We start from the raw sequence: 14,428 nt of genomic DNA on the forward strand, positions 1-14,428 counted from the left end.
AAAAAGAAAAATATTGTTCATATCTCTTCTAAATTTCATACTAAGCAAAAAGTTGGAACACAAATTTTGAACCCAAGAAACAAGAAGGCCACTACAGATCAAAATCGAGAAGGACATGACAAGACCTCGAAGGTGAAAATCAAGACCAGTCATTCTTCCGACAAGAAGCTCAGAAAAACAAACCCAATGCCGGAGAGAAGATCAACTGGAAAAAACATATAAACAAGTATGTGTATATATATTAGAGGGTCAATGACTATATATGAAGAGCTAAATCAAAATTTGTCATGCCCCTCTATATATCTGGGTGTATATATGAATGTGTTTTTGTGTATGGTTATATATGGTACGTACGTCCTCTAGCTAGCTAGCTAGTCTTCAAAACCAACCTTCTTCCATATAGCATTCCTCACCCGCCGGAGATCTCTGCCCTTGAGGGTCCTCCCGATCCCTTCGTGCACGGAGAGCGACGCGCCCCACCTCCTCGCCAGGTGCTCGTGGGGAGGGAGCCTACAGTCCACTCCCTCGCCCTCCTCGTTGCCGTCGTCATCATCCCCGGATCCCTGCCGATGATGGCGGGGATCGTGGTGGGTGTCGTCCTTTAGGATCTTCAACCTGCGGTCAGGTATGCTCACGGGCAAGGACGAGGCCGTGGCTCCCACGGGGGTGCTCGTGTTCATCGCCTTCCTCGGTTGAAGCAGTTTCCCGGGCAGGTCAGCTTTCCTCGAGTTAGGCGAGGGCACAACAGCTTGGTAGCTCGGACTCGTCCAATCTTCAGAATCATCGAACTCGAAGATGTTTTCCGGTGAGCCGACTTGGGGAGAGTAGCTCAGGTCCGAGGATGGCGGGATGAAGCTGCCGATTGGGATCGGCTTCGTGCGGGGAATAGTCCTAGATGCAGCCATTGAGAAATGGGGATTTTTGGTGGTGTTCTAACTCTAATATTGCTTCTAACCGTTGAATTTATCCATACGAGACAGTCAATTATATAGTTGGTTGGTGGGTTTACTGGATAAGCTCTCACTTTGTATAATCTAAGAAGTTACCAAAAAAATGTCAATTTAATATAGGAAAAAGAAAAACTTGGCCAAACAATAAAATATCGGAAAAAAAAATACGATGAAGAGGTTCCTGTGCACACTTATCTTACTCCCCAAATTCCCTTATGCTAAGTATGTTTCGCCATAATGGAATAAACGGTGAATGATATGAGTAGGCTATATGAATTAGCACGTAATAAAATAAAAATTACATATAAACATCTTTGTTCGATTGGATGCAATAAAAGACATGAGTTACAATACTTAATTTTTGTTTAAGGAAAAAGATAGGGAGGTTTGGAACAAAATTACGAAATTATCCTTATGCACAAAGAAATATAAATATAACAAATATTAAAAGCTAATATTACAATAATATTTATTTATATATAGAAACTAAAATTAGAAAAATATTTTTAAAATGTTAAAATAAAAAAAATAAAAAAAATAAAAAGAGGGAAGAAGACGAACACTCTTGGTTCGTTGGAGCTCGAGCGAACCAGTTCCTCCCGAGCCACCCGGGACTCGTTGTTTTTCTCTATATAAACCACAGGCCCCCAAGCCCTGGTTCGTCGAACTCGGGGCTATTTGACCCCTTGGCCAGGTTCGCGACCCCAGCTCGAACCCGACCCTGGGGTCAACGAACCCCGGGTGGCTCTGGACCTCGAGCCATTCGATCTGGCTGGAGCCTTGCCGTGAGGTCCTGATCCCGATATAGCTCGGCTCGGCCAAATCTGGCCTAACCCTGGGCGAATCTGGCTTCATCGGCTCGATGGCATCCGGGAGATGGTTGCTGCTTCGCCAAATCGCCGGAGGTGGAGTTCTGGCGGTGGCGATGACCAAGGGGCTGCGGAGGAGGGCAGAGGAGTGATAGGTTTTGGAAATTGGAGAAATAGATGAGGGTAATTTTGTAATTTGAATTCTTATTACATATGCGGATTGCCGTTGGTTGATCACATGGACTAGTCCGTCGTACATGCGTACTCTGTAATTCTGTCCATGCACGATAAGCAGAAAATCTCACACAGAAGCTCGGGTATCAGGCCATAACAATTCGACTAGACCTCTTATAAATATGTCGTGTTGCGTGTGCTTAGGTGCCCGATTGATCATATGTAATCGGACTCCATGGATATATTCTCCTTAAATGTTGCAGCAAAACGACACAAACAGATTACACTGAAACTTTCCGGACTTAAAAAGATCATAAGACCCGACTTACTACACTGGGTCAGCTTCGAGGTCCCAATTCGGTCACAAATTTTTGAGAATATTCTTTCACAACTATCTCCAATATATATATGTGTATATATATATATAATATCTCTTGAATATTTGTGTTAGATGCCATCTTATCTTTATATATATATATATATATATATATATATTTGAAATACAGTTAAGTAATTAACTCTTTTTGGCAATGACATTTATATATCAAATCCATTTACATGATATTCCCATGAAAATTTATTATAGCTTTTATATATATATATATATATATATATATACTGGCTAGATACATCTAATAAACTTTTTTTCTCTACTTATTTATTTTTAAATTTTTCTGAAGCACCCTCTTTTCGTTTAAGCATCAGAGAAACAATTGAAAATTTCTTTATAATCTAGAATTGAAAATTTCCTTATAATCTCCCCTTCTTAATGGTCGTGCTATTGAAGGTTCGAGGCGCTACTCACATGTGAGCGTGGCCCGATTTTTCTACGCATAACAAAACTCAATTACAATATGCAACCTTCGATAAATTCTTGGTAGTAATGAATTTCTTACTTAAAAGTCAAATCCACACCACGGGAAGTAGCTTGCGGCCAGGCCATTGTCAAATTAGAGCTTGAATTAATTAAGATTGGGCATCTTATGCAAGGTTGTCAGAATCGCGATTCTACCTAGAATCGGTCGAGGGTCGTAAAATCGTGAATCGCGATTCGAATCGTGAATCGTAAGATTCTACCTGTAATTAAAAATATATATATATATATACGTAACATACTTTTCTGAGCAAAAAAATTAATTCTTGTTCATTCAAATAAAAACACAAACCAACAAATCAACAATAAGTCATAAAAACTCAAAATATCGTTACAAATTATCGAAATTCAAGGTTCAAAATCCAAATCATAACTCAAATATCGTTACAGTATTTGCATTTAATCTTTAGTCTTTCTCCTGGAACTTCATAACCGTGTGCCCATGCCGGATCATCTCTAACTCCAGTTGCATTTTTTCTAGATTTGACAACTACCCCAGTATTATTAGCCGATGCACTACCAGATCCACTTGCAGAGGCCATATCTGTTCAACCCAAACTCAACAGTCACTCACTTAACAATTCTAACACAAACATGGCTTAATTGATCAACTCAGTCCAGAACGACTCATTCTAGAACGACGACTAATAGCAGCAAAAATTTTGTTACAAAAAAAAGGGAAGGAGTTAGGGAAAAGGTACCTGGGAAGCAGTCAAGCAGCCCTTTGTGAGTGGAAATCCCTCCAGCAACTGATAGTACTTCAATGCTGAGTGGTAATTAGGTCTGTTTGATCGTGCTCATTCTCCACTTGCAGGACATTGAATAGAGACTACACAATAAACAGCAGTCAGCATCATTATTCATCGACTGCTTTTCCCCCTATCAAATAGTTTTCGACAAAACAACTAAACAGGGAAGGCAGATTTATTAAGTTGCTTGTATCCGATGCGAGAATGACGACTCTCGTGCGGATAAGCGGAGACAGTCAAAAGAATATGAAAAATAACACACAAAATCCATCACCATCAGCAGCTCATGTTTGCAACCCATATCCACACTCCTAGTTAGAATTGCATAGACTCCAAAAAAATTGCTTCCCGCAATTCGATCTTCAGTACAAATAAATTCCCATTCTAAAACATATACATCTCGTGCATATAACAACAGAGAAGGATCCACCCAAAAACTTTATGGCATACCTCACTCAACAGTTCTGGCTCTGAAACTGTTTCTTCTTCATCAACATTTACACCTTCAAGCTTTAGCTGTGAAGAAACGAGGCAGTTCATATATAAAGTCATTAGTGGCACCAAATTAATGTGAGAAATATGACATACTCAAACAAGCATCAATATAAGGAATTACAAGCATCAATATAAGGAAATACAAGCATCAACATGCTGAACTAGCATGTTGACCCTCAAGGTTCTACCTGCAACTTTATGCAAACAAGCTGAGATTGAACTTACAACATATATAGCTCTTGGCAGCGGATTGCTAAGCGTTCGATATGCATCAATTACCCGAGCAGATTGTTCAGCAGCATACTCTTTTTCTCGCTGTAGTGGAAATGCAGCAAAGCTATTAAAAATAAATATCGGAAGAACTCTTCGCCTGAGATCTATGAAAACAAAAGCATATCTCAGATTTAGTATGGACAAGGTCAGGATGCAACTTCTTCTGCCAGTCTTTGTACTTGCCCTCTAAATTCTTCTGCCAGTCTCCGTCTCGAGAAAGAGACAAGAAATCGGAGAGAAATGCGAGGAAAAGTACCTGGAATGGTATGGAACTATCGAAGATTTCGTCCGCAACCGCAATCGAAGCTTGGACAAGCTAGCTTCTCGAAAGGAAAAGAGGAAGAACCGCAAGCTAGCTTCGAAGATTTCGTCGAAGACGTTCGAAGGTCGAATTGGAAGGACTTCAGCTGGGGAGAAATTAGGGTTCGTGACAGGAAAAGAGGAAGAAGGGCGGGTGGGAGAGGGGTTTCGGATTTGGGCTTTCGGGTCCAAGCTTCGGCCCGCTTATTGGGCTCGGGCTTGGGCCGAATCCAGCCTGAACGTAGAATCGCAGAATCGGCCCGATTCTGCGATTCTACGATTCAACAAGCGATTCGGCTCCGATTCTACAATCCCGACTCACCTAGCTGAATCAGAATCGGTGATGCTCCTTGAATCGTATAATCGTACGATTCTACGATTCGAATCGCGATTCTGACAACCATGATCTTATGTCCAAGTTAAAAAAACATTAAAGCTGCACACACGAAGAGAAATAAGAAAATCAACTGAGAGAATGATGACGCAATTGGTTCTCCCAATTCAATTAGCAATAAATTGGACAACACATGCATGACATATGGATGAATGAATGTTACAGAAAGGGAGGTATCAATTTAATCAATCTGTAGTAATTAAATTAAATTCCTTCTAATTGTAATGAGTTTAATTATGTGCATAAAATGACAATTTTGTCAGTTAATGATGAAAAGCTTACATGACACGGTTCCTTCGTCGAAGTCGCTCCTCATCCAGTAGCCGAACCGGGTCAAGCTGTAGGGCCCAGTACGGTGACATCGGCAAAATGTCTATGTGTTGACAAGTCAGAGGCCGATTGTTCAGACGCGCAATCCACCGTGCATATTCTTGTCGCGACGCGGAATGGAACACACTGACCATGTGGTGTCTTCGTCCCCAAAAAAAGACAAAGACCATATATAGTGTGAAAATCTCCGAGTCTCACTAAATTAATTAATTATCATAGTCATTTTCGAATCCGGTCTGCTGATAACTTCAGTTAATTATGGTAATTAACTTCTCTAGCTAGGGAAAGAGTCCCAACTCCACAAGAAATTTCCGATGATTTCGTGGACATTAATTGGAAAAGAATAGAGCGTTCTTTTCACGAATTTTAACAGATATTGTCTACAAGTTTTTGGATCGTAGACATGTTTTCGCTATATTTATGCTGAACCACCATTCTTGTATTCTGTACATTTCGCTAACTTGTATATTCTGTCCAACTTTTTGGCTAAAATTTGTGATGACGGTATATTCAGGATGAAATTGTATCTCTTTTCATTTCCAGAGGAGATTGAAAATATACATTCACATATATATATATATATATCTCAAGGGATTTAGGGTTTTTGTGAAAGAAAATTCTGGCATAGATATCAATATATCAGTGCGCATCCATATTGCGATTAATAGACGTAGCCAATGCAAGTCGGAAAACTTGGACAAACCAAGTTTAGGGGAAAAAACTACATTAATTGGCCACATCAATGCGTATAACAGATGACGAATTGAATATATGTAATCATTGTGCGTCTATTATTCATGTAGCAAGAATACACTTTTGATGAATTGTCCAGCACAAAGAAATTATCTGTAGATGCTTAATTAGGCGTTTATTTTGTGTATATATACAATACATACTCTGGATTTTTTTTATTTAATATTCCTCCACATCCGATAAAAATTTTATAATAAATTAACACTTGTGATGCAATTTTCCCTTATCTATATGCTTTTCATAAAGTCAAGCGTCATGTTTCCTAACATTTTAATCAAGATCATGTGGGGCATATAATTACTTTAGATCCATCTAGAATTCAGATGAACATGGGGTCCAGTCATAACAAATTATCAAACTGATAGAAGATTAATTAATTAATTAATATATATATTTATATATATATCTTTTTTTTCCTACTACCGGGAGATGGAATCATCAATATCACTGATAAAAGATGTATAGCATGATACTTGTGTAACTTACGAAATCTATATTATACATGTCACATATGAAAACCGGTTTTTGCAATGAAGACTTTCGGCAATCGTATTTTTCGTCTAAACCTACCGCTAGCTAGCTTTTCTTCGTCAACCTAGTTCATGTATATGGTCACACCTTCCATGATCTACCTATTCATGAGAATTACGAACGAAACAAAGAAGATTACATCAATACCTTGAACCAAAATATTTGCCGCATTTCTACCATTATCACTAATCACTCGAAACGATATATATACCACGAGGCCAATTAGCTTATCCACTGGCCGGTACATTTGAGTTTGTAAAATTTTCACTTTGACCTACACAGACTTGAGCCAATCTGCAACTCAAAAACTTAAGCTGATAGGTTACTGGACCCAAACCTTATATAAGCTTGTGGTTTCTTTCTCAATTTTTTCATGTAGGATAACGTATCTCAACACCCGCCCTCACGTGGCAACGTGTGATCCAACACGTACCACGTGCCCTTAAACACTCGCCCTTAACAACTGACCACGAGCCGAGTATCCTCTTCCGTGCTCGTGCAAGGGAGGGACAAATATCGAAGTAGCCTCGAGCTCCACACTCGGGTCTAACTAGAGGTGCACCTTTAGCTACCTCGGAATTGGACCAGGCCACTCTTGGGCCCGATTAACATGAGGCGCACTCTTGACTGCTTCGACACTGAATATGACATGGCGTGAGCCCACACGAGTGCGCAGAAGTATAACCCGCTCTGATACCATGTAAAATTCTCACTTGGTCCTACACAGACTTGAGCCCATTTGCAACCCAAAAGGTTAAACTGATAGGTTGCTGGACCCAAGTCTCATATAAGCTTGTGGTTTCTTTCTCAATTTTTTCAAGTGTAATAACGTATCTCAACAGAGTTCCTAGCTTAATTGTATATATTACAATATTCCCATTAGAGAACGCGCTTCTAATTATACGTAGTAAAAGTTAGGCATGCATCCTCGTGCATGCTTTTTCTTTATTTACCCCAATATAATATAGTCATCGCTTCTTGGGTTAGGGGCAAGAGGCAACTTCATTGAAATTTACGTGAACAAATCTCTCTTTGCAAACATTTTAGGACGTGTTAGTCATGATTAATGACATAGAGAGAGGACCTCTAAGATATATTAATCTCTAGCCGCATTGAGATTCTTTAGAAGAATCAAGTACCAAACATAGTATCAATTCATTAATTGTTATTACTACATGGAACAATCGTTGAAGGGATCATCGTAAAGAGCATATAGGTGACTAACGTGGGTTGGTTCAAACGGTTCGGCGTTTGTTCCGCTTAAATAAGGTCTTGAGTTTGAGTTCTTATTGTTGAGATATGTTGTCCCACATCGAAAAATTGAGAAAGAAACCACAAGCTTATATGAGGCTTGGGTCCAGTAACCTATCAGCTTAAACTTTTGGGTTGCAGATGGGCTCAAGTCCGTGTAGGCCCAAGTGGGTATTTTACATGGTATCAGAGAGGATTATACTTCCGCCCGCTCATGTGGGCTCACACCACGCCAGATTCGATTTCGAGATAGCCAAGAGTGCGCCTCATGTTAATCAGGCCCAAGAGTGGTCAGGTTCAGTTCCGAGGTAACTAAAGGTGCACCTCTAGTTAGGCCCGAGTGTGGAGCTCGAGGCTAGTTTGGTATTTGTCCCCTCTTGCCCGAGCACGGAAGAGGATGCCCGGCTCGGGTCTTATATGAGGCTTGGGTTCAGTAACCTATCAGCTTAAGTTTTTGGGTTGCAGATGGGCTCAAGTCCGTGTAGGCCCAAGTGGGTATTTTACACTTATGAATGTAGAAAATCCACGCTGGAAGAACTTTACCCCTTAGTAGTCCGACCCGGCTCGACTGAATTAGTCGAGACTCATTAGGTTTCCGAATATCAGGGTTCATATTAAAAAAAAAATGCAGGTGTCCTCCATTACATGCAATGAACAACCGAACAGGATTACATGCAAATTGGAACACGAGTTAATCAGAAACAAATGAAACAAGAGGTATTGTCCACTAGAGATCAAAATCAACGAGGACATTGACAAGACCTCGAAGGTGAAATTAGCTTAAGACTAATTACATGCAAATTAAAGATCAATCATCTCTCAGGCAAAAAGCTCAGAAAAAAACGAACTTAATGCCGGTGAGAAGATCAATCACAAAAACAAACAAATATGAACGAATTGATATAATTAGAGGGTCAATATATGAATAACTAAATCAAAATTTGTCCTACTCCTCTATATATGATTGTATATATGAATGTATCTTGTGCATGGTTATGTACGGTACGTCCTTTAGCTAGTTTGCTAGCCTTCAAAACCAATCTTCTTCCACACAGCATTCCTCACCCGCTGGAGATCTCTGCCCTTGAGGGTCCTCCCAATGCCCTCGAGCATGGAGTGCGATGTGCCCCACTTCCTCGCTAGGTACTCGTGGGGAGGGAGCCGGCAGTCGGCTCCCTCGCTCTCCTCATCCCCGGTTCCCCGCCAATGATGGCAGTGGTCGTGGCGGCCTGGTATGTTCATGGGCAAGGACCGGGAAGTGGCTCTCACAGCATTGTTGGTCAGCTTCCTTGGCCGAAGCTTCTTTGGCAGGCTAGCGGTTTTCCTCAGGTTAGGCAACGGCACGACAGCTTCATAGCTGGGATTCGTCCAATCTTCGGAGTCATCAAACTCAAAGATGTTTTCCGGCGGCGAGCCTACTTCATGGGGGTCGCTCAGGTCGTTGGGAGGCGGGGCAGCGCTGCCTATTGGGATCGGCTTCGTGCGAGGGTTCTTCTTCGATGCAGCCATTGGGATTCGGGGATTTTGGTGGCGTGTCCTAAGCTCTAATGTTGCTTCTAACTACTGAAATTGATTCATCCAAACGAGACAGTAAATTATATATGTATATATAGTTGATTGTTGGGGTTAATTGGATAAGCTCTCACATTGTATGATCGAAGTAGTTACCGAAAATGTACAATTTAATATAGGAAATGAGTACGATGAAGCGGTCGGCCGATCGCGTCTGTCAGCGTGTATGTGGACACGAGGATCCTGCCCCATTGGCACACTTATACTTCCATCCCACGTAATAATTAATTCCCTTAATTACTCTAAATTCATATCTAAGTAAAATGTGTCCAAGATTTTATTACCCTATCCAATGAACTGTATATTATTTATCGACTAAATTGCCCAGTCAGACAGCAGCAAAGCAGGCAGTATAAACTCTCAGATTCCATGGAATTATACTTGATGTTTTACAGCTCGTTCCTTGATCATATGTAATTTGTCCATGGTAATTCGGTCGGTTACGGACTCAATTTACTACGTCGGGATAATTAATTACTTGAACGATACTCTATGATTATCTTCGGTATTATCATTTTGATATATATTCCGATGCCCTCTGATATATATTATTTCCAATGTTATGATAATTATTCGTAATATTTCCTTGAGATATTTTATTATATTTGAAGTAAGTAAATAGACTTGTTACTTGCAATGAAATTCTAATTTGATTATGACATTTCGATAGAAATTTTCACAATTTTTATGAATATCCATCATGAACAATGCACGCAAAATCTCATTATGTAACTCAGCGTATCGTATAACAATTCGGCTAGACCGTTGAATATTTGTCATGTTGGCTGTGTTCAGGGGTGCCCATATATTATGATCAAATAATTCGCAACACCATTGATATTTAATTAGTCCCCTTGGTTGCAGCAGAAGGACCCGACGGCTTGCACATTGAAATTCAATTATATATAGATAGATAGAGATGCGATCTTCAAAGTGCATGACTGCACACTGGATAACACGTCAGACGATGCAATATTTAATATAGATTCTAAGCAATAATGGATTAATGCCTAAAAATCAAATTGCAGACAAGGGAGACAAGACAGATGGAAAAGACGACGAAATTCCAGTCTAAATCAACTGATGATGCGTTGGCAGAATCAACTGACTGTCCCAATTCAACTAGCTAGCAATATTACGTACGTTGATATACATGCATGACGTCCGTATGAATGAAGTTTACAGATAAAAGTAAACATCAATTTCTAGTAATTAAATTGAATTTCTTCTTTTCAATATGCATCAACTGATATATGAAAAGATCTAATGAAATTTAATTAATTCAGATCCAAATCAAGTAAGGAATAAAACACTGTCAATTGCCGATATTTTTCATTCCCAATTATCGAACACTTGATAACTTCGGTAAATCATAAACTCGTGCATTGTGATGAGAATAAGTGCATTAAATGAACAATTAATGTCGTCATTTGAATCGATCTTCTCAAGCTGCAAATCATAAACTCTTCCATAATATGACTTCACAGGCTGCAAATTCTTAAGACGCGATCTACCATGTTCTCGTCACGACATGGTATTAATGACCATGCACTAGGGTGAAATTGCCGAGATCAATCGCCAATTAATTATTGTCATCATTATCTTTAAATCCTGTTTGCTGATCATAAGAACAACTTGAGTCTGTAACTACCACCAATAAAAGCAAAAAATCTTGTGTTTTCACGAGTTTCACAATAATATTTATTCTACCGGTATTCATTCGAAGAGAATGAACGTTCACTTTACGAGTCTTAACATATATATACTTATTACAAATTTGCGCATTGGAAAAGTTTTTTAATGATTAATTTTATGTTAATGCAATTTTTTTAATATTAAGAAGTTATTTAATATTAGTTTTAGTATTTATCGTAATCGAGAAAATCTTAATGTTTCAAGAATATATTTAATAAGTATTCAAAAATCACAAAATTGGTCCACGTTTCATTATATTAATTAATTATGATCATTATGGTGGAATATTAATTATGATCATTATAGTAACCTATGAGATCCTTGATCTCTTTGTTGTACTCTATAATATTTTCTTAATTGAAATTTTAGATGAGTTATCAAAAAAATTATGGTGGAATATTAGAAGAATCACTCAATCGGGAGTTGAGATGATTCGAAAAAGAGGCGGTGCTCGTTATTGGCTTTCATATAATAATAATAATATTATTATTATTATTATTATTATTATTATGCAGCTTTTCGTCTCATTTTTATATTTCCACTTTTGCCTATCTCAAATATATTAAAAAGAAGAGATAAAGATGTCTTTTTTTTGTGGTTATAAATGAGGTCAAAGGCCTAGGACAATGAAATAGAAACGTTGACAATTTGATTCTGGGATTGTTTCGGTGGCAATTTTGATTTAAGGACCAAAACATTGACAATTTGCTCTTTTAGGGACGAAATTGTCAGTGAACTCGCAAGTTTATTAGCAATGCACACGCATGTCGTGATAAATATATACACTTATTCAAAGTAGGCGAGATAACTTTGACAAACGAAAAAAAAAGAAGATTGATTAGCTAGATTGGCTGCACAAGCATAATAGATGATAAAATTACAATATCTGCAAGGCGTTGAATTAATCATTATTATGACTACAATTTATTATAGTAAGATTCAACTTTTGACCTCGATTAAAATGGCGAAAAAGAAAAAAGACTGTGAGCGTGAATAATATATATATATATATATATATATATATAATAGACACGCTGGTGTTTGTAAAGCGACCGTACAATGTTATTCACATGTCCCACGGCAACTTTTTCATCGGATAATGTGGGACATATAAAGCTTAGATCCATCTCGCTAGAATTTTTTTTTTCCTCAAAATGATAATGAGAATTCTTCCTTGATATCCAAAAGAACGGATACAAAGGAAAATATCCGGGCATAAATTACAAATGTGGGATACATTGGTCGACCTGCCAAGCAAACTACAAAAAAAAAAACATGAAAATCATGTCAAGTAAGAACAATGCAATTATAGTTAGCCTTCCTAGAAGCAACAATCAAGATCGATTACCTTCTTGCACCAATTCTCCATAGACCCTAGTCAAAACCAAGAAGGGGATCCCAATCCAATACATTAATCCATGACAAATTTCTATCTCCTCATGAGAGAGAGATTGAGAGAGAGAGAGAGAGAGAGAGAGAGAGAGAGAGAGAGAGAGAGAGAGAGAGAGAGAGAGAGAGAGAGAGAGAGAGAGAGAGAGAGAGAGAGAGAGAGAGAGAGAGAGAGAGAGAGAGAGAGAGAGAGAGAGAGAGAGAGAGAGAGAGAGAGAGAGAGAGAGAGAGAAATAAGGATATCCTGAATCGATATCCAAGCGCAAGATCCCATCACAAATCATAATTCCTAAATAGTCAAATCTAAGGAATTAAAGCAGCTAGAGCTCCCTCGATCGGTTCAAACCAGCGATCCTTAATTAATCTTAATCAACTTAATCCTAATAGTCCGTCTAGCTAGAATTCAGACGAGCATGTGTGGCCTAGTCATAGTCATACCAAATGATCAAACTCAGAGAAGATAATTTTTAAAATATTTTGATCTTTATCTTCTGTCACCCCTATTAGGAGGACCCGGTAATTGATAGCATTAATAAAAGAAGTATATACGCATGAAAACTATATGCGAAACATAGGATTATCAGTACCTTGACGCAAGAATTTATATATGCTGCATTTGGACCATCGCTTCAACCCGAGACGATACGCCGCAGTGCCCATGCAATGCAAAGGCAAATCCTCAGACGGCTTTGAATTCCTAATATACAAATAAACTTTAATAATTATATTCCCATAAGATAACTCTGCACTCATCTTTGACGCAGTAAAAGTTAGGCAAACTTCTCTTTTTGCTCGCTAGGCAAACTCCTCGGGTGTAATTTTTTTTAACACCCTAATATAATATATTATAATATAATATAATGTGATCTTTGCTTCTTGGTTTAGGAAGAAAAGTACATTACCTTGGGAGTATAGGCCGGAGAGGCACCTGACTAACAGCAACGATGCAAATATGAACCAGTGCGCCTCCCAGGAGGTCGTGCTGACAGAGCCTGACCTCCGCTTCATATCCTTCATCACACTGGGGGACTGTTATAACAGTTAGGCTACTTGCCCCGATGGTCGAAGCGTTTTCCTGGACGAAGCCGCCAGATGTGTCGAAGGTCAATCTGGAGGAGTCAAAAGATAAGCTATGTCTAGCCGATCCATTGAGATCTCATGTGCTGAACCTCGCCTGCCTCACATCTTTACCCATAAGGATGAAAAGAACTTTTTTTTTTTTCGAGTTGAATCTTGATATTCGAAAGTTCAACTGGACCCAATTGATACAGTTGAGCCGAGTCGGCCTACTAATGGTAAAGCTTTCCCGGCATGGACTTTCTGCATTCATAAGGATTCCAACTCTAGATCTTATTTAAGCAGAACAAGCGTCAAACTGCTTGAATCAATCCATGTTGGTGATGAAAAGAACATTTGGATGCATCATATATAATATCAAAAATAAGAAACTTATGGATGAATTACCTTCAAAGCAAAATAATAATAATAATAATAAAATAATAAGAAACTGATGGACGTATATAAAGAACATATATATGGTTATTTCTCAAGGTATATGTCGATAACAGCTCCATATATATTTAACAATTTTTTTTATCAATACAACGCAATTAAATCTCATGTGTGTTATTCACCCCCCAAAAAAAAAAGATCTCACGTGTGTTGGCTCAACAAGTGTGAACACGTCCATCCAATTAAGTTTCACTGACCCCATTTAATATGCATTATAAGGACAGTATATATGATATACTACAAAGATACAAATTAACAACCTATATAATCATAATTAATGATGCTGAGACTACCTGGTTTAGGGAAATTTGCGTACCTTTTTTTTTATTTACTACAAAGGAACTCCATGACCTAATATTGTCATCTCTCTTTTTTAT

At 38.5% G+C, this 14,428-nt stretch overlaps 2 protein-coding genes across 2 annotated transcripts; both read right to left on the reverse strand.

The window, feature by feature from the left end:
• LOC116206848 lies at positions 1-1,985 on the reverse strand. Its single transcript, XM_031539668.1, has one exon. It carries the CDS (start codon positions 903-905, stop codon positions 372-374), a length of 534 nt encoding a protein of 177 aa, XP_031395528.1. The 5' UTR covers positions 906-1,985; the 3' UTR covers positions 1-371.
• Positions 1,986-8,906: 6,921 nt separating this feature from the next.
• LOC116207868 lies at positions 8,907-9,392 on the reverse strand. The gene has a single exon (XM_031540981.1). The coding sequence runs from the start codon at positions 9,390-9,392 to the stop codon at positions 8,907-8,909; it is 486 nt and encodes a 161-aa protein (XP_031396841.1).
• Positions 9,393-14,428: the final 5,036 nt, after the last annotated feature.

This window comes from Punica granatum, chromosome 5, assembly GCF_007655135.1.
Source record: "Punica granatum isolate Tunisia-2019 chromosome 5, ASM765513v2, whole genome shotgun sequence".
In the NCBI taxonomy this organism is placed as follows: domain Eukaryota; kingdom Viridiplantae; phylum Streptophyta; class Magnoliopsida; order Myrtales; family Lythraceae; genus Punica; species Punica granatum.

What these genes read in the sequence shown, in the direction of transcription:
- LOC116207868 (XM_031540981.1), bottom strand. Translation starts at nt 9,392, where the DNA reads ATGGCTGCATCGAAGAAGAACCCTCGCACGAAGCCGATCCCAATAGGC.
- LOC116206848 (XM_031539668.1), bottom strand. Translation starts at nt 905, where the DNA reads ATGGCTGCATCTAGGACTATTCCCCGCACGAAGCCGATCCCAATCGGC.